Source organism: Corvus moneduloides, chromosome 5, assembly GCF_009650955.1.
Source record: "Corvus moneduloides isolate bCorMon1 chromosome 5, bCorMon1.pri, whole genome shotgun sequence".
Classification (NCBI taxonomy): Eukaryota; Metazoa; Chordata; class Aves; order Passeriformes; family Corvidae; genus Corvus; species Corvus moneduloides.
The window spans coordinates 61,434,946-61,455,023 of record NC_045480.1 but is presented as its reverse complement, the minus strand read 5'-3'; the positions used below and the strand labels follow the sequence as shown (position 1 = coordinate 61,455,023).

At 47.0% G+C, this 20,078-nt stretch overlaps 1 protein-coding gene across 1 annotated transcript; it reads right to left on the bottom strand.

Annotated features, from left to right (window-relative positions):
- Window positions 1-1,194: 1,194 nt before the first annotated feature.
- HPSE (heparanase) lies at window positions 1,195-12,048 on the bottom strand. Its single transcript, XM_032109773.1, is given in 13 exon segments — window positions 1,195-1,527; window positions 2,256-2,402; window positions 2,557-2,675; window positions 4,332-4,446; window positions 4,965-5,071; window positions 5,686-5,779; window positions 7,156-7,203; window positions 7,723-7,894; window positions 8,356-8,529; window positions 8,889-9,014; window positions 10,043-10,188; window positions 11,678-11,904; window positions 11,906-12,048. Coding segments are annotated over 13 exon segments (1,722 nt in total). The 5' UTR covers window positions 11,993-12,048; the 3' UTR covers window positions 1,195-1,367.
- Window positions 12,049-20,078: the final 8,030 nt, after the last annotated feature.

The following is a 20,078-nucleotide window of genomic DNA, read 5'->3' as shown; positions in this document are numbered from 1 at the left end:
TCCCATGTAGCTGGTAGCATCTTTTTAAACCTTAAAAAGGGAAGTACAGTCATGTGGAGTTGTTCTTCCCTGCTGTGCTCAAAATATCATAAGGCATTGACAGTTGTGTGGGTTACCTTCAAGAAAAGTAGATGCAAATAAATATGTGCAGGTGGCCACAGCTACTGTCCGAGGCCTTTTGTTGCTCTGGGGACCAGCAGCCTGTGTGCCACAGGGAGCTATTGCTGGCACAGCCAACTGCAAAAATGGTGAAGGCACAGCTGGGGAGAAAAGCCACCACCAACATAGATTTCTGTCCAAAATCGCTGTTCTCCCAGTAGGAAGGATGTGAGCCTGGCTGGGCAGTTCTGTCCCCAGGATGCTCTAAGGCCACTGATATCCCTCTGGTGGTTGAGGGGTGAGTGGTTTGCTCAGCCTCTTTCCTATGCCGTTTCCGCGAGGTTAGGGAGTGTAAAGCAGAGAGAGCTTCACCCGTGCATAGGTTCAGGGAAGTCCTTTCCAGCTGAGCTGCCTGCAGGGCGGTGCAGGTTAAGGAGTCACACACTCTCACAGTGCAGCCCCCTGAGCACAGAGGGTTATTGCCAGGGTGCTGGCAGGCTCCTCTCCTTTCCTTGCAGGGAGGAAGTGTGTGATGGCAGAGGCAGACCACCCTAAAGGAACAGCCTGCATTTCCCGCGCCAACAACTCGCCTTTGGAAAGCACATGGCCACAGCTCCATCTTGTGACTGAACTCTCCTGGCTTGAGAAAAATGTGTGGCGCCACCCCAAATCTGATAGAGGATCTGGTTTCTCTGCGTGGCCTTTCCCCGTGCAAACATCCTGACCGTGGTTTGCTTTGCATGTCCACACTTTCCACCCCAAGATACCCTCAGCAACCATAACCCCCTCTCAGGCTTCCCCACATGGTGCAAAGTCACAGCTGTGCAGCTCAAATGAAAACCCTGCTCATCCTTTCTAAAGGCAAGCTTTTGAAGAAACTGCTTTAGGAACTGTGCTTGCAGAAATGAGAGGGAGATGGGAGGCTGCAGTGCCTGGGCTGCCAGAGCCCCAAGCAGTGTGAGAAGCTGATGTGGCTCTGTGCATGGTGTGGAGGAGGATTCCATGCTCAAACACAGTGATAGGCTGGATCAAGAGCAAAACCAGTCCCTCCCTGGTCTTGTTCTACCTGGATAATTCTCCTGGGATCTTTCACGTACCAATTACCCAGTGGGATCTTATGTCTTCCCCAGCTCTCAGTTCATACTAGTGCTACAACATTTGCATCCCTTACCAGAATTAAATCCCGTGGTAGAAATGTGAATTTCTAGGATTAGAATTCCCTACTAGCTAAGTGCTTTTCATTTATCCTGAGTGTGTGTATTGACCACTTAAATGCAAGCAATAGCTTTGGCATTTTTGATAACATAAAAGCCATAGGAGAAGGCTGGAAGGCCGAGCAGGGTGCCGGGACCAAGGGACTTTTCCATAAGCTCTGGCAGTGTTTCGTCATCCAGCATCCGTAGCACATGGCCGTTCAGCTCAATAGACCTGGAGAAGGGACAGAGAGACTGTTTGGGCAGCTGTGCTCTGTTTACCACTGAGTACAAACTGCTCTGGGCCTGAGTGTAAACAGTAACTCAGCCCAAAGCCAAACTGAACTTCCCTTGAGTGTGTGTGTACACACACACACACAGACATCTGTAGCACTCCCTCTGCAAGGACTCCTTCAGAGTGGTAGCACTAGCACATCAAAAAGTACATTTCTTTCTCTTCCAGTGAGGTCAACAGCTAAAAAAAGGCTTTGAAAAGTACAAATTTTAATTGTTTTTTTTCTCCTAAAAATATGCATATTCTTCTATGCCCACAGAGCAGATCCATCCCCTGTGGATGTATTAACAATGACAACAAAAACACCCCATCAACATACAAAGCCTAAACACGTTGCTGTAAATCAGGAGCCAGCACTTGGGAAAGCAATATACCTGTGCTTGTGCAAAAAAAAATAAAGGACTTTAGCTGCTGGTCCAGAGTGCTGATGCCTGCTAGGAGATACTTCCAAATTAACATCAGGTGAATGTCCTTATAACTTAGCAAGCTTTCAGTAGCCTGAGTTTAGGAGACCTGATTAAACAGAAGTCAGATCTTACTGAAAAAAACCCATATGACTGAATGGTAACCTCTTCTTTCCCCTGGCAAATTGAATAAGGTGAGGTTTTAAAGACCTTCTAAGCCTACTCACAGTCTTTTCCACAGGGGCCGGAGGAATTGTAACTTACCTGGAAAGAATGTTCTCTTTGCCATGAGGCAATAAGAGGTACTGATCCACGTGCTTGCTCGATAGGTAATTCGGTAGCTCCAAATGTTGGGTAACATTATAGAGGTTTAAGGCAAACAGCGTCACATCCCCTTCTCTGTACTTTGGGCTGCAAGGCAAGAGAAGGTGATGGTGGGGATGAGGAGACAAAGAGGTTTCACAGAAAAAATGTGCGAACCTGCACTGTCCCAAATGACATTTGTTGGCCCGGGGTTGGCTGCGGGCTCAGTTTTTGGGATATTTTGTCCTTTCTGGAGGCTTACTTGAGGCTGTTTGTGCAGTGGAGGTAGACACGGAGCTTCCTCTTGTCAGCGCCTGCCAGGCCAACCTGCAGCACCTTGGTACCCACCAGCTTCTTGTAGAGCAGAGAGAGCCAGTAGTCCTGGGAGGCACAAAAAAATGTGGAAACGTTTATGTACATGCCAGGTGCTCCACACAGCAGAGCTGTGAATCTAACCTTCATTTAGAAGCTCGTTTCAAGAGGTTTTCCCCTATAGCTTTTTGCTTTACCAAGCTTTTCACCCTATCTATTTAGATTCACACAAACACCATAGCTACAAGGGAAGCCCTGCCTGTGAGCAACTAAGGTACCTTAGAGTCATTTCTCCCCTCATTTGCAACTCTCAGAGCTCTGTCAGGGAGAGATTGTTTGCATTTTGGAAACACCCTTCTGCAGGGTACAGAGAACCTGAGGGCTGAATGCAGGGGTGTGAACTGCCCTTCCTGCAGGAAAGCTTGCGCCTAAGGCACAGGTGCAAGACCAGAAAGAAACTCCTAAACTCTAAGGCCTTTCATTAACATTTTACTTTTGAACAGGTCTCAGGATTGATTTCTGAACCCGAGTCACCAGTGCATCCTCTGACACCCCAGGATGATGCCTCAGAGCAGGATGATGCCCAGCGCAGACTCATTTTTTTGAGGTCTTTCCAGGCTTTCAGGGAGCTTCTTCCAGCTCATCTGTTTGTCTTTGAGGTTTTTCTAGGAGGAAAACCTTTGTGTTTCTCTTCTGACTCACCACAAGCCTGGGAAAGTACTTTTCCTATCAGCCTTCATGCTCAATCCCTCTGCAAGGAGGTGCAGCCTTCTGACGCTGCTGTGCTTCCTAATTTCTGTGCTAACTACAGCTGATGGACTTGGGTTTGAATTTCCCTGCCTCTGAAGCGTTATTGGCTTGATTAACATCTGTACTGCCTGTAGGTGAGGAACAAGGCACATAGTTTCAGTCCAACTTAAATCTGTTTTAAATGAGGGAATAAAAAGCCCAAAGCAATGAGCCTGATGATGCAGCCCCTGGCATAGGAACCAGCTGAGCAAGCAGGACAGGAAATCCCCATATGCTGGGTTTTCTTTCAGGCTGGATCTAAGACAACCCACGAAAATCACAATTTGGAAGCAGAAAAATGAGAGGGAAGCTAAAAAGAAAGATGCTGTCCTCTCACCCCAAGCTAAGTGCTAGTAGTACAAAGAAATGTGCTATATGTGCAAGAACAATGTATAGTTCCTATAATAAAGTTTTATCACAGCAAAATGTTATTTCCTAATGAATCAAACTATACTGAATATACGTTTCAATTTAATTATCCTTCAGACACCACTGTAGGATGAATATGCTCATGACCTATAATGCTTGAGTCTTGACTTCATGTTGGCCAGGTTTTCGTGTGGAATATGATTTATTTTAATACCTCTTTTCAATTCTGTTTATAAACTCAGCTGAGGAGTAGCCAAACCAAAACAGGCCATCCAGAAAAGCCTTGTGAGCTCCAGGAGCACCTGCGTACAAACCAGAGCATTGTGTCCCATGGATCAGTCTCTGCCGTGCTGAAGACTGGCTGCACCCCTGCAGTTGCACTAAATATCTTGTGTGCATACATATATATGTAGTAACACATTAACCCCTAGTGGAACATGAGATAACTTTAGGTACAAGGATACCTGTGACCATCCAAGCAAAAAAAGGTGTTAAAATAGCTGACTTGTCCCTCCACACCCAGCATTGCCTGTGCAGAGGTGCATTCAGGGGGTGTCATTTACATACCGGCAAAGGCTCAAAGTTGGCATCCACCAGGTGATAGGTCCCTGCCCCAAAGAAAACCTGTCTCATCACCACATCAATCCCCTGCCTGGCTGAAAGCCCGAGTTTGTCCAACCACCTGCCAAAAAATGAGGCAAATATCACACAGATGAAATTGCTGACCTCAACTGTACCCTCTTGCCCCTCTCCAACCAGCTCGGGAAGCATGAAAGCAAAAATTAGTGCATGATGCTGACTTCCTTAAAATCACACAAATAATTTCAATTCAGATCTTGCATTGATTACATGAAAAAGTAATTTCAGACCACCTCTTGAAGTCCAAGTTGGTGGGAACAGTTGCTCTGTTCCCCTGTTTGCAGGTGGTGGAAACCAGGAGCGGCAGCAGATTCTCCTGAACTGGCCAAGGGTCTGAAGGCTGAGAGAAATCATCACACCAACAACAAGGTCACCTGTCATTACCAGACTTTGACTTGCTAGTCCACCAGGCCCTTCTAAAAAGGTCATCATGTCTTACAGGAGGGAAAAAAACTGCCCACACTCCCCAGAAAGCCTGAGGAAGCCACATTCCTCCTGTGGGGCAGCCCTCTTCAGCTGGCAAAATATGTAATTTCCCCACACCTGCGACATGGTACTCACATAAAGCCAGCAACATAAGTGTTAGACAGTCTGGGAGCTCCTCCTCCATAGGCAGAGCTTGTCTCTCCCAGCCAGACCTTCTTGTCTGGAACAGTCCCACCAACAATCTGGCCAGTGTGGCATTAGGGAAGAAGAGAAAGAGACAACAGTTAAGTTTTTTGGCTACTGAAATAAACAACATTTTGTGCTTTAGCCAAAGGCTCATGTAGGATGTATGCATTTAAGGGATAACACCCTGAGATGAGATGTCACAGAAATTTGGATCTAAAGGACTAGAAGTAGATTTACATCTTCCCCCCCAAAAAAAACTTGCTACCCATGTAAAACATCACTAAATCCAGGTCCCATAATTCTTCTTGTGCTGAGTAGTGCTATATTCTAAGTTATACTGTTCTCAGGATCTCAAAATACAAAAAAAAATGCAGCCGGGAAAATGGGATAACCATAACTTACACCCCTGAGTAATTACTACATCAATAAATGAGAATGCTGTAAGTGTGTAATGCATGGCATCACGCACTTTTGCTGCATAGCAAACTGATGGAGATCATTTATTGTTAGTATTGCTAATCTTATGGGGTTTTTTTTAAATTTACAGCGTCAGCAGAACACAAGCTTTGAGCATCCCTATTTATTGCTAGTAAGAAATGGTGCTTTATTCTGGATTCTCTGCTAACCCCCTGGAAACTGAACTTAGGAATGATTGAACAGGACAAGGCACCTCCAGGACTTCATATATGGCTGCGGCAAAGGAATCCAGCACTTCAGGGCTCAAGAAATCCCCCCTTGTTGCACTCCGTCCATTCACATAGTAACTGAAAATAGGGGAAAAAACATAGCCAAAATTAGGGAAAAATACCACCAGTGGTACAAAACACCACTGAAAGTATTCAGTTGATTGGTACATTTATCCACAGCACGGTTTTTCTGTCCAGTGCTTTTTAGTTTTTGTTTTCCAGATGTGTAGGTCTGTCACTTGTATTTAAGGGACTATCAGATATAATTACCTCCATAGAGGCAGGATATCACAGAAATTTCCACCAGTAGAAGTATTAGGTTTGTTTGCATCTACTCGTTTAGAATAAGGAAAACGTCACCAAGAGCCAGCTTCTGTATCTCTTCTCTTGTTGAGGAGTCTGACACTCCTATGTGATTACTTGCTTTACTGTATCAAGTTATATATTAAAAATATAATATCCCAGAATCTGTCCCTCTGCTGGAATATTTTGGCCACTTGGAGGGCGCCAGAATGTGGGCATCCTTGTGGCGTGAAGGTTGCCCTCCACCATGAGCAGAAGAGCTTTTAAGTCTGGTTTGTCCACATAAATTGGGATCCCTGTGGTTTTTGCATTTCATCCTATCACTCAGTCCTACCAGAAGTAGCTGAAGCCTTCCAGCCACAAGAGGAAGCTAAAACCTGATAATCCTAAATTAGTAAAGAACAGGCCAGGAAGGGGAAAGGACATATTTCATGCCTTTCTAGTAGCTCAAAATACAGAGATAATTCATGTATGTATGCATATATATAAAAAATAAGTATGTGCCTCTTTTCCCACTGTTACCTCACTGATGCATGTAAATGTCCTGCTTTTGACATGCCTTCACATGGAAAAGACGTTCAAACATGTGGAGTTCATGGCCCTGGGGCCAACTTACTCCACTGCCCTCGTGAGCACTTTAAACCTACAAATCAAGAGCAAAGGGCCACGTGCCAGGGCTGCTTGCGCTGCATGTGGGATCTGAGGGTGAGTTACCCACACAGAGACTAAAATGACTCAGAGAACAAACTCAAGGGAGCAGGAGGAGCTGCTGGCACTTTTCCATGGACAAGGGTCAGCCAGATCTGCAGGGCTTTTCCTTTATATCAAGTAGATATAAATAGAGCAAGCAAAATGATCCTCTTGCATATAATGCATTTTCTGCTGCTGTGCTTATGTGACAACCCCCCACCACAGCTTTTGGGTCTCTGCACCAAGTAGACCCTTTGGAGACTTCAGCATTTCTGTAATGTGCTCCCTCAATTCATCTCTTATTCTGAACAGAGAAATTTGTGGAGAGGCCCCCAAGGAACTGTCGAAAGGCACATTTCACCCCTCTTTTCTGTTGAGATTGACAGTTCTGTTCAAATTGACATTTTGTAAAGAAAACGAGGCAGTAATCAGAGTGATAGTGGTATCCAAGCGGTACTTACTGGTGCCATGTGACTGAGTCGATGACCTTCCCTCCCGATTTCAGGAAGCTGCAACCAGAGGGCATGGCGGAGAGCAGACGGTTAGCAGTACTAGTGATGGGTCATGGCCCTCCCACCAGTGCAACGCCAATCGCAGCCCCCCCTCCCCCCCAGCTGGCAGTACTGATGGTGAGTGCTTGGGGACCAGGCTTGCCATGGCTTTTATGCAGGCTTTGGGCAGCCGGGCTGCCTCTGCAGGTTGCTGGGAAGATGAACTGATGTTTATATAACACATGGGTGTTTCTCAGGCTAAAAGCCCTTGTTGGCACAATCCTAGAGCCAGTGCTCAGTGGGAAAACGTGTGGACCACTGGTGTACTGCCAGCAGCTGAGTTTCACCTGGCTGAGTATTCAAGCCTTGAACTCATGCATGCAGGTAAGATTTTAGTTGTCCTCAGTCAAGGGAAAAAAAGTTGTTCAACCCCTACCTTGAAGCCTCTTCATGCCTCCTGCATCTAGGGGCAGACAAGCCACAATTCTCCACACCTGCCCCACCCCAGGGAGTGCTGCTGGCACCTCACACCCCTACCTTCTCAGCAGTCTCTGAGTGTGCTTTCGGGGCTGCCCAACATCGGGACCATAGAGCTTGGCATGCTGGTAGAGGGCATAGTTGTTCAGGAGCTGGCGTAAGTGAATAAAATCTTGCCCCAGCTGGAAGCCATCGATGTGGATGCCAGATTTCTTCCTGAAGCTGTTGGGCTCTGGGGAAGACACGTGCACATCAACATTCCACTCTATTTCTGGGGCACAGAATAGGGCAGTTACATCCAAATGGGAAGCACCAGTCCCCTAAGGCTTCACCTGATCTGGCCTGATGTGGGTGAGATATTGGAAGGTGAGCATGAAACCAAAAGCCCAGGGGATACAGCATGCTGCTGTCCAGCACTCTGTCGCAGCTAGTCCCCATAGGTGACATTCTGCACCTTGTGGGACATCGTTCACCTCATCTCAAAGCCCTAGCAGGATCAGCAAAATCATCTCAATTTGCTCATTCATTGTGTCTTCTTGTGAAATCCCTTGTTGCAAATTAAGACCTTAATGTCTCTTAATAAAACATCACCTTGCCTTTATGTGCCATCATCCAAAACATCCAAAGTTACCAGACCATACCCTGTGGTGGTACTTTTCCAGGTGGCGGCTGGCCTGGCCAACAAGCACTTACCATTCCCAAGCTCCCAGGAGATGTTGTACCTCTGGGAAGCACAGTAGTCCAACAATTCCTGGGCATTCGAGCTGTCCCACTGCAAGCCACCTTTCCGCAGCAAGGCGTTGAGTCCAAAGATCAGGTGAAACCCTGAGCAGTTTGCAAAGCTGTAGAGAATATCCAGTGTATTTCCTGCACAGAGGAGAAAGGAGGGGTATTTATCTCAAGGTTAGAGTGTGCTAGTTGAGCTCTGGCCAAGCAACAATCTTTACTGCCTGTATTTATTTAGCCTGATGCTACAGATGTGCCAAACTCTCCCAACCAGACAGAAGAAGTCAGGCCTCACTACACAACATTTAACAAGTTTTGAGAACCTCCCAACTCCTGCAGCTGAATACTATTAAACGTGAGGTGGCAAACAGTGGGAAAAGAGTTCTCTGAATATTTTTCTAAGTGGGTGAAATGTTTCTTTTTCAGTGATTTCAGCTCCTAACAGCCTATGACCCTTTTACCATGGGGCAGAGAATTGCATCCCCCTGTTTAAGTCTTACTTGTAATGGTGGTGTTTTTGTGCTTTTTCCGGTTCTGTTCGGCAAGAATCAGCTTCTCCTGGCTAGGCCATTGGGCCAGCAGCAGCTTCTCAACAGCAGCAAATGCAGGTTTCAAGCCACAAGCCTCTGTAGGGCAGAAGGGTGATAGGAATTAACTCCTCACCTCCACAGCCAGCGAACCCTTGTTTCAGTGAGCTGACAAAGCGTAGACTGCCATGCCTGAGGGGCAGATAAGCCAACCTGGCATGGAGTGGTGTGGCTGGGATCACAACCCACCTTGCTGTGGGCAGGAACAGGGCAATGCTTCCTGCACTGCCCATCTCGTGCAGGGGAAAGTGCTGACTTCCCCACATGGCTCACTGGCAGGAGTCATAAGACACATTTCCTTCAAATTTCATGTTTTTTCTTGGCATGCAAACCAGGAACAAGCCATAACCAGAGAGGAAGGCAAAAGCCATAGTCACAGGAAGTGGCCACTTAGCAAAGTGCTATGAGGGGAAAAGTCCCACTTGACTTCAAAACTGAGCATCACGGGGTTGCACAGTAGTGTAGGATTGCACTGTTGTGCTATGTGCCACAGGAACAGACAGGATTTTTTTCATCTGAAACACCTCTTGAAGAATTTATGCACTTTTGCTAAGTTCAAAAAGAAAATACCGAGCTCAAGCAGTTGGCAGGGGTCTAGCAGGTTTGCCCTGTCAAAGTGGCAAGAGGGCAAAGCTGCACCCCCAGCCCAGCTCTCTGGCTTTGGCAGAGAGATTGAACACTGTTCTCCTCAGATTATTTCTTCTGTGTGTTACTTAATTTTCATAATGAAGCTGCAACTTCTGAGCTGACTTTGACTGCCTCCCAGGCAGTGGGGGAGCTCCCAAGACTGTTGCAGGAAGCAGAAGACAGCAAACGGAGAGTCTCAGCAGATGCCAGGGAGGATGCAAGTTTCCCCACATCCTTTCTCACTTTCCCATGGCTGGCACAGCTCTTCCCACAAACCATGCTGAAAGCCCACAGATCTCCTCTCCATGGATGACAGCAATACTGACCCTGTGGAGGGCCCCCAATGCTGCTGCTGTGCTCTTGCAGCATCCTCAGCCTGTATCAAAGACCCTCCAAAACCCAGGATGGTTTCAAGTCTAACACATTGATGCCCACTTTACCTTGCTGTGCCTGAAGTTCCCAGAGGATTTTTTCTTCTGAAGTTGAATCCTTGTTGGGATCAAAGATAAGAAAATCTGTCTCAGTGCCACCAAACCTCAGGAAACCTGGGGACAGGGCCGTTGCCAGGGCACGCAGTTTGGAATTGCTGAGGAAGGAATGCAGAGAAACAGAAAACCACTATATTTATGTAGACTGTGTTGAGCGTAAACATGGCAAGCACTTTGAGGACCATGCTGCAGCAGGTGACCTGGGGCTACCCAGTAGCCTCAAGGCATTCCTGACACCTTGCTGGGATCTGCATCCCAGCCCTCTGTCCTGTACAGTCTGATGTACAAGACGGACACTGATGGCCAAGTGAGCCAGGAGAGCGTTTATGAGGCAACAAGGGGAGGACATGCCTGAGGGAACATGGTCATGGGCAGGGAGTCAAATCTTGGGGCAAAGTAAGGCAAAACTTCAAACCAGGCTTGTTTTTTTGGTCCTAAACACCCTCCTCCCCCAGATGTTTTGGCTTTGTTTGTGCAACACCAACATAAATGTCCTGTGAGAAGGTGGACACAAAACTGACTTCACATCATCAGCCCCAACTTCCATCGACAACAGCCAAAGCAATTGCCTTTGTACCCAAGGAAGATTAGGACTCCCTGCTGGGACAAGTGTTAGCTTTATCAAAGCAGGTGTACAAAAGAACATAACTGTGATGTGCTCACACCCCGTGCAGGATGTGCAGTACCGACACCCAGCCCTCTCTGGGGGACACTGCAAGGCGTCAGAGGGCACCAGGCACGTTAGGCACTATCTGCTCCTGGTGACAAACAGCAGATTAGAGGCCACCAAATACTTCCTGCTCCTTGTGGTGGCAGGGCTGGCCCCAGACTGAACCGCAAGGTGTACGGTTGGGGCTGGATGCTGGGGACTTGAGCACTTTCCAGTAAAGCTGGTGACACCTTTCTCACCACTTCAGTGAGGAGGAAAACTTGCAAGTGGTGGGAAGAAGGAAATCAGGACTGGAGGATCCACATATTTTTTGAATACCTTCACAGATGGTGATCCCACCATCTGCTTCCCTGGGCAGCCTGTTCCATTGCATGACTACCCTCTCAGTGAAGAAATTTTTCTTAATATCCAATCTAAACTCTCCCTGGTGCAACTTGAGGCCGTTTCCTCTCCTCCAGTCACTTGTTACCTGGAAGAGACCGACCCACATCTCACTACAACCTTCTTTCCGGTAGTTCGGGAAGCGATAAGGGCACCCTGAAGCCTCTATTTCTCGAGGCCGAACAACCGCAATTCTCTCAGTTTCCTTCTCTTTTTTTGTCCTGCTAGCAAAGCAGCTCCTCTCCCAGGCTTATCCCCGAGCTGACCCTTGCCTGCATTCACCCAGCCCAGCCACCCCTTCCCCGAGCACAAAGGAGCCGGCGAGGCTCGCACCTGCGGAAGGTACCGCCTTCTGCCCTGGGAGGATGGAATTCGTGAACCGCGAAGCAGAGGGGATCCAGCAGCCTCTTCCCGACCCCAGTTCCAGGGGTGGGGGACTCCTCGTTCCCCCCAGCTCGCTCCGCAGCGCGTTTGCCGAGATGGCCCACCCTCCCAAGACCTTTTTCCTTTGCCCAAAGGGGCGAGAGGCGGCTCACCTGAGCAAGGCGACATAGCGCGGGTCCCGGGCGAGGCTGGCATCCAGCGTGAGGGAGAGGAAAGCCGGGCTCACCTCCCCTCGGGGGCTGCCCTGGAGCCCCAGCCGCAGCACCGCCGCCCGCTGCCCCTCGGCCAGCGCCGGCAGCAGCAGCAGGAGCGGCAGCAGCATCCTCCGCTCCCGGCCCCCCGCGCCGCCGCCGGCACCACCCCCGCGGAGGGCGGGCCCGAGGCTGCAGCGCTCCGCTCCCCGCCGGGAAGAACCGCGCTGGCGTGAGCAGGACCTTCCTCACCCTCTGGAAGGGCTCCAACAGCATCTTCGAGCCTCAAATCAGCACCAAGACGCCCGAAACCCGGGGTTACCCAAACGCCTCAACCATTGCAAAATAAACCTGTGTTTCCAGCTGATTTCTTTCCTGCTCGCACCTTTGCACCCTTGCAGCCGCCTCCTCCAGCATCCCGGCCTGCCCGAGCGGCCGTGGGCGTTTCCGTGTACAACCAGCGGGCTGGAAAATGGCTACAGGCTGAACGCTGCCGCTCCAGGGCTGAGATGTCAGCCTGGCACCCCAGCTGCCGCCTCCACTGCGGGAACCCGAGTCCCAGCAGCACACAGCCGTGTCAGGCTGAAACCTGCCTCTCCCTGCTACACTGTTGGAACAAGTGTACGTCCTAATTACAGAGGCAGGAAGCTTGGAATTACTGTTACAAAAAGATTCAGGTCGGCTCTGGGCCTGCGCCCCAGGTGCTCCTCGAAGAGTCCAGTCTGTACCGAAACTCCTCCTTTGGCGACAGCTGGCCTTGCCCGGGAGGCCTGTCGGGAAGGAGCCAGCTGCAGCCACGGAGTAGGTATGGCTTAGTATCATAGAATGGCTTGTGTTATTCCAAACCCCACACCATGGGCAGGGATGCCTCCCACTAGACCAGGTTGCTCAAAGCCCCATCCAGCCTGGCCTTGAACACTTCCAGGAATGAGATGTCCACAGCTTCTCCGGGCAGCCTGTGCTGATGCCTCACCACCCGCACAGTAAATAGTTTCTTCCTGACATCAAGTCTAAACTAACCCTCCTTCAGCTTTAGGCTGCTCCCCTCTTGTCCTATCACTCCGTGCCCTTGCAAAAAGTCTCTCTACAGCTCTCTTGTTGTCCCTTCAGCTACTGGAAGGTGCTCTAAGGTCACCCTGGAGCATTCTCCTGTCCAGACTGAACAACCCCAGCTCTCTCAGCCTCTCCTCAAAGGAGAGTTGCTCCAGCCCTCTGATCACCTTTGTGGCCTCCTAACAGGTCCACATCCTTCTTATTTTGAGGGACCCACAGCTGGATGCAGTACCACAGATGGAGTCTGGAGTAGCGGGAGACAATCACCTCCCTCGACCTACTGCCCACTCTCCCTTTGATGCAGCCCAGATTACAGTTTGCTTTCTGGACTGCAAGAATGTTTCTAAGTTTCTATGCACACTGCTGAAACATTTGCAGAGTTTTTAATCAATTCCACTTAGCACCGCCGTTGCATTTTCCACCTGCACCAGTTCGTCCTGAAGTGTCCATGTTTCGTGTGAAGTTTGTTCTGAAAACAGCTGTCTGCTGGAACAGCCCGCGAATCTGTTACTTTATTTGGGTGCAGCACTTCCCACACGCACCGAAGTTTGGGCATTAATCAGCGTGGCTCAAGTGCTCGCCTGCCTGGCCCTTCCGGTTCCTGCTTGCTCTACATTTTTGTACTATTAAGTAACTCTCCACCAGAACTAGAAGAACTCGACCAAATTAATTCTGTTGCTGATAAACACATCCATGGCCCTGCCAAAAAGGAAGCATCAGTGACACCTCTGACTGTCCCAGTATCTTAGTCAGGGTAGTGCTTCCCATTTTGGGGGTGCAGCACCGATTATGTGCCTACGCCCCAGGAAGGGCTGGGGTGACTATCTGCCAGAGGAGTAACTCATCTATCAGCAGATGACTGGAGTACCAAACAAACTACCCAGTCCCATGGGTGAACTAAGGATATAAGAATGTAGTTCAGTGTGTGAGAAATCATTGCTGCAAACCTAGCTAAGGTTGTTACTACAGGTACAGGAAAGGTCAGGAGCAGTCAGGCAAGATGCAGCCGGTGCACAATTTTTTCTGTTTGTAGTGGTTTGGTCCAAAATACTCATTACTGTTTATCTGCTGTGAGATAAGAATTAGGAGAAATGCAAAACAGGCACCAAACTTGAAAGAATATAAAGAAGTTTATTAACAGACCTAAAAGAAGAAAAAAAAAATTATACCACCTTCAGAACTCTCCTCCTCCCCCCACCTTCCTCCCTTCTCCCACTGACAATGTGAAAAGACAACCCTTAAGATGTTCAGTCTGTTTACCACTTCCATAATAACCTTGTTCAGTCCATTTAGAAAGAGAAGTCTCTTCTTGCTCATGCTATGAAAACATTATCACAACGAGACAGCCGCCCACTTCCAAATATTGTTCAGTCCATTTAGGAAGAGGAGTCTCTCTGCCTGCGTGTGAGTCCTTTCCCCCCGACTTGCAGCTTTTCCCGCAACTGCTTTCGAGGGTCCACTCTTGAAGTTTTTTGGGGTACAATTTTAAGGTTGAGCCGTTCAGAAACAAAAACAGAGGCCCTTCTCCTTCCCTGGGAGCAAAGGGTCTTCCTCATCTTCCTCTTTAGGACTATCTCTGGGAGCATCTCTAGGAACTGAGGTTTTCTCCTTTCCCATCTGGAGCAAAAGTCCTCATCTGGTTCATCTCTACGGACTGAGGTTTTCTCCTTTCCCGTTTGGAGCAAAAGTCCTCATCAGGTTCATCTCTCCCTGTCCAAACTTCTCATGAAATTACAGCTGCGTCAGCATCTGCCTATCTCAGCGCAGGTGCTTCTGCTCACGAGTTGAACACTCCACCCCCCGTATCTTCATGAAATTACAACGGGATACTCTGATATATCATAGCTTCACAAGAGAATTTCAGCTTTAAGCATCTCCTCTCTCTCTTCCTTCAGGTTTTCAGCTCTTCACAGCAATAAAAAGGGTTAATCTCACCTCGGCCTTGCAGCTTTGCAGCTGGAATGTTGAATTTTTCTTATCGCAGTGGAGAGGGGGAAGAGCCGAGCCGCTCCGGCTGCCCACGGCAAGGCAGTGGGGGGGGGTTCCACGGCTGGAACAGGTCCATGGCTTCAGGATGGCCGTGGCCCGGCCCGGCCTGGCCCGAGCAGGGCCTGGCCGGGCCCGGTGGCCCCCACACGGGGCCCGCAGTCACCTGTCCCAGCGCCGGAAACGAGAGAGAGCTTGGAGGGGGAGTTTGCCTATTCTTAAATGTGGATCACAGAGGTGATCACAACTTTAAGTGGCTTAGAGAATTGTCCATATCCAAACTGGCCAGCTGATAGGTTCTATCAGGTCCCAGAGGAAACTGTAAGCACCCCTTAGCAAGGACGTCCCTTCCGGGACTATGCTTGCTAACCTATGACACTGTTGGAATTACCCTACTTCTGCCTTGATTTCTTCCATGTTCTTCTTTGAGAAGAGGCACTTTGAGGCACTTGCCACTGTGGTGTATTTCTCACAGCAAAGGCACAAGGTGTATTTCAAATGGTCAAGGCTATGGTCTGGATTCAGCTGCTGTGTACAGATGTGTGTATGTAAATTCTAGCACATGTTGTGTTTTTAGCAGCCTGCAAAACCTTCTATCAGGAAAACAATGCCCTCCAGCATTAGCTTAAGAGCTTGAAGTACTAAATGAGAAGTGGCAGCTTTTGCCTGGGCATTTTCCACATGGTTTTATACGCATTTTAAAATACTGCAGAGTAGGGGAGATCAGTACAGATGTATTTGGACTCATGGAAATTAGTCCAGAATTTGAGTGGTGCCCTATGAGCTCCAAGGGGAGCACTTAAGAAGTAGGACTAGGCTTAAGCCCACTTGAGTGTTACTTGAAATCAGCTCTAAACAAGCATCCCATCCCACTTCCTCACTCCACAGAAAGCCTACACCCTGCCTTGTCACATTCAAATTCTTTGGTCTTGCAGCTCCTATCAGGCAGTCCTGCTTCTCCCGTGACAGATGCCATTAGACACCCTGTGATGACTAGGTTTTTATAACTAGAAAGAACTAAAAATAAAACCTTCCAGGAATTTCAACTGTCTGACAGCAGCAGCACCATGCTATTGCTAACAGGCGCACCACTGCTGCTCCTGGGCAAGCATCAAGAACTGATACATTTATATCTATATGTATGTCAGTGCTTTACCTTGTGCATACTAAGGGAATTCAGAAGGAAGGAGCTGCCTGTACAAAAGGCAAACAATTCTTGTGGCAGAGCAGTGTTTGGGCAGGTGAACAGAGCTGACCTGTGTCAGAGTACTGCTCTGTTTCTATGTAAGAAGCCTCAGGAAGAGGAAACTAAGGCTAAGCTGACGCCAAGAAAGCATGGAAACTGTAAAAACAGAAATGCCTGTCAAAGTGGTTTTGTAAGGTATCCTTCCTCCCTGCTGCAAGCCTGCAGCCAGACCTTGTCCTGACACAGCACACAGCTCTCAGCACTTCCAGCTGGTTTTATTTCTGAAGCCAGCTGGTTATGGGAGTCTGAGATGGCACACACTGTTTGTTCAGAGATGGAAATGACACCTTGGGTCTAGATTTTAGCAGTTCTCTTTGAAATGCACATAGAGATTAAATGAAGCTTTAAAAGGAAGGACAAAGTGAGAGCTAGGCAGGACTAACTCAAATGGAAACAGCTTTCCAGAACACAGGAACACAATAGGTCTCATTCACACAATGAAAATTATCAGCTAAATGATACCCTAAGCCTGACTCTCTTACCAGTCCTTCCAGGGAGACAGTTTTCAGTAAGTTATGTACAGGGGTTCTTGAGAGAACAGAATTATGGCTCAGGGGAAGGAAGGGAATCACACAAACACAAGAACTGGTCTCTGTGGGCAAGTTGGAAAGTGGAGTGAATGGAAATAAAAACTGAGAAATATGCTCTGAGGTTTTAGGTCAGAACATCTCTCTGCACCTGAACAGACTTGCACACACAATAGCTCTGATCCAATTTACTGTGGGTTGTGAAGACATGGCAGGAACATCCATGTTTTTATGACCTACTTTATCTTTGAAGCATCTACCATTATTTTACATAGAAATAAGATAAATTCATCAATGTTGCTTCTTTCCCTTTAACACAGGCCTTAGGACACAAACATCCGTTTGAAGCAAGAGAGAAATACTTGCTTTTCCAAAACATCTTGAACCCATCCTTAGCATAAGCTTTCCCATAGCACATCCCCCCATAATAGACATTTACCAAACTAATGCATACCCATTCCAACACCTTGCATGTTATATATATATATAAATATATATATATATATATATTTTATGACCCCAGTTCTGTACTTGATACTGAAGTACCTCAGCATCATCTGGCAGCACAAAAATACCATGACCAGCATCTGTTGTATTCCTTTGTATTCGTTTTTTCCTCCTCTCCCATCTCCGCCCAGGGGAAAAGCCCAGGTAAGAAAGCTTTATGTGAAAAGCATTTAATCACACATTACTAAATACTGCAGAAAGAAAAAGCAATATGAAATACATGTACTGCCTTGCCTGAAAAGCTTGATTTCAGGAAAATAAGACAAGCTACATATAGCAAAGTTTCAGTGCAAATTAGTGCAGCTTCATTTCACTGCTGATGCTCTCAAAGGTCACAGGGAAAGCCTTGGGGGAGTTGCACTCATCCATCTGGCAGAGCACAGCCTGTGTAAACAGAACAGCAGAAACAAGAAATGCCAACCTCTTTTTCTTTCCAGACCAGCTTTATGCAGATTTGAAACCACTCTCTTGTTTCAAACCAGCTTTTCCTGCCATTTTCACAGAAGCTCTGGCATTTGTAGGCAATGCTTGACTTTATTCCTAAATGAGTATCTCATCAAAACCTGATCTTGCAGCAGTGCTGGGTGTTACAATCACGTACAATGTGAGGGTACATTTAGCACCTGGCAGGAATTGTATTTTCCTGTTGTTCCCCTCTGCTATATAAATATATAAAAATGTACACTTTAGTTAGCATGCAAGTACAAGTATCATGCAAAGAATTGCAACAGAGGTTACAGGCTCATCAACTATTCTGTAATAAATGTAGCAATTAATGGATTATTTCCACAACATCTGTTATTGCAATAACACAGTACTTAGAGTGAATAATTTTATAGTAACTCCCTGGGGTTCCTTTCCCCCCCCAAATCCACACAAAACTCTATCAAACTTTGGAAAAGCACCACTAAGCACAAATAAACCTTTAGGGCAACTGGGTTTTCTTGTGTGGGTACTACCTCACCTGCTTAGATATGTATGCACAGCTATGCTGGAATAAGCATTGTCTGCCTTTTGAATGTAACACAAATAAACCAGTAGAGAATTTAATATTATCTATTCGTTTTTCAAAAATATACCTTAATTAAAAGGGCAAGGCATTAAGAGACAGACTTGCATAGCCTCAAGTCGTGGCAAGTATTGCTTCTGCCCTTGAGGGCCAACTATTGTTAGAGCCAACGTAACATTTTTTCATGTTTCCAAATCCCATTGTGCCTTATGCACTTAAATATCAGTAACGGGATTCCCCTGTGGGCACTCAGTGTACCAGTGGAAATGAAACATGCTGCCTCTGGGAAGTGCTGGGTTTAAATTCTTGACCTGGTTTAATACATAATGCAGTCAAATATTGCATTTATCCAAACTGTGTAAGCCACTATGAAGTATCACAAGTATGGGTTTAGAGGCGTGTTTCTGCTAAAAAAAGGCTTATAACGAATTTATTCAATTGCTACCTATGATTTATCTAATGCCACAACAAAATAAGCAGTAGAATACTCGCGTTTTCATCAGTTTTTCACCATAACCCCTTTCTGTCAACCATTCAACATCTAACACCCCCACTGGATTTGAAAACATTCCTGTTTATTTCTAGAACCCCAACATAATCAACCTGAGTAACAAGCCCCCAGTTTAACTAAGGTTTATCTTACTTTTCCTTTACTGAGAAGAGACACCCAATTTTACACAGATGTGCCATATGTAGATGTGCCAGTACACTGGCTACCATAATTCAAAACTAATTTCACACCCTCATGAGACCCCACCTGGAATACTGCATCCAGCTCTAGGGTTCTCAGCACAAGAAAGCCATGGATCCTGTTGGAGCAGATTCAGAGGTCATGGAGATGCTCAGAGGGCTGGAGCACCACTCCTATGAACACAGGCTGAGAGAACTGGGGTTGTTCTTCATGGAGAAGGCTCCAGCGCTTATAAAAAATGAGGGAGACAGACTTTTTAGAGGAGCAGATAGTGATAGGACAAGAGGGAAATGGATTTAAACTAAAAGAAGAGATTTAGATTGGATATTAGGAAGAAATTCTTTACTGTTAGGGTGATGAAGCACTGGCAGAGGTTACCCAAGGAAGCTGTGGATGCCCCATCCCTGGTGTTCAAGGCCAGGCTGGGTGGGGCTCTAAAAAACCCGGGCCAGTGAAAGATGTCCCTGCCTATGGCAGGGGGATTGGAACTAGGTGATCTTTAAGGTTTCTTCCAACCCAAACCAGCCTATGGATCTGTAATTTAATGCACCAGGCTGCCCCAGCTTTCAAGTCTGCCTTAATGTGCAGGCCATTGTCAAGTACTACACACCAGCTTTGAAGTTTACTGAATCTCAACTGAGGAAGGTTCAGGCATCCTCAAAACTACTTTCATGAAGCTTAACCTTTTGCTGGAGAAAATCTGGTTCAGATACCTTTAAAAATCCTGACTAGTGCAACCGACACATGCCCATGGGGTCTCAGAACTTGACAGGGCTTCTCAAAGGTCAGTTCTTTAAGACTTCATCTTTATTTAGTCTTCACATTTAAGCAAGAAATTAAAAAACCTTAAAAAAAAGTAAACTTTCTGTTTGGAAGACTGCTTCAGAAGCATCTTGAAAGAATTATCTCAGGGAATTGCCAGAGGCTGGGTACAAATTTGATATTTGCATTTTTAAAAAAGGCTTAAACTAGGCATCACCTATGACCTCTTGCACAACTCTGGGACAACTTCTTTGTTATGAATTGCAGCTCTATTTCTCTCCTTCCATTAGCTACACTTAGAGTACAGAGAATCCTGCAAGCAGGAACTTTGGAGCAGCTCACTCAAGTGCAAGTGTACTAAAGGGAATATCCAAAGATATTATATAAGTGAGCTGTGAACATAAGCTCCCAGCAGAAGTACACACCAGGCAGTCAGTCCAACCCCCAAAGCACTCCCAGGGCTATGTCTAAAACCAGGAATGAATTATGATTCTGTCCTATTGCTCAAGAAGTTCATAATCCAAACCTTCAAATGAAGTCCACTTTCCAGGAAACATTCTGAACTCAGAACTCACTCAAAA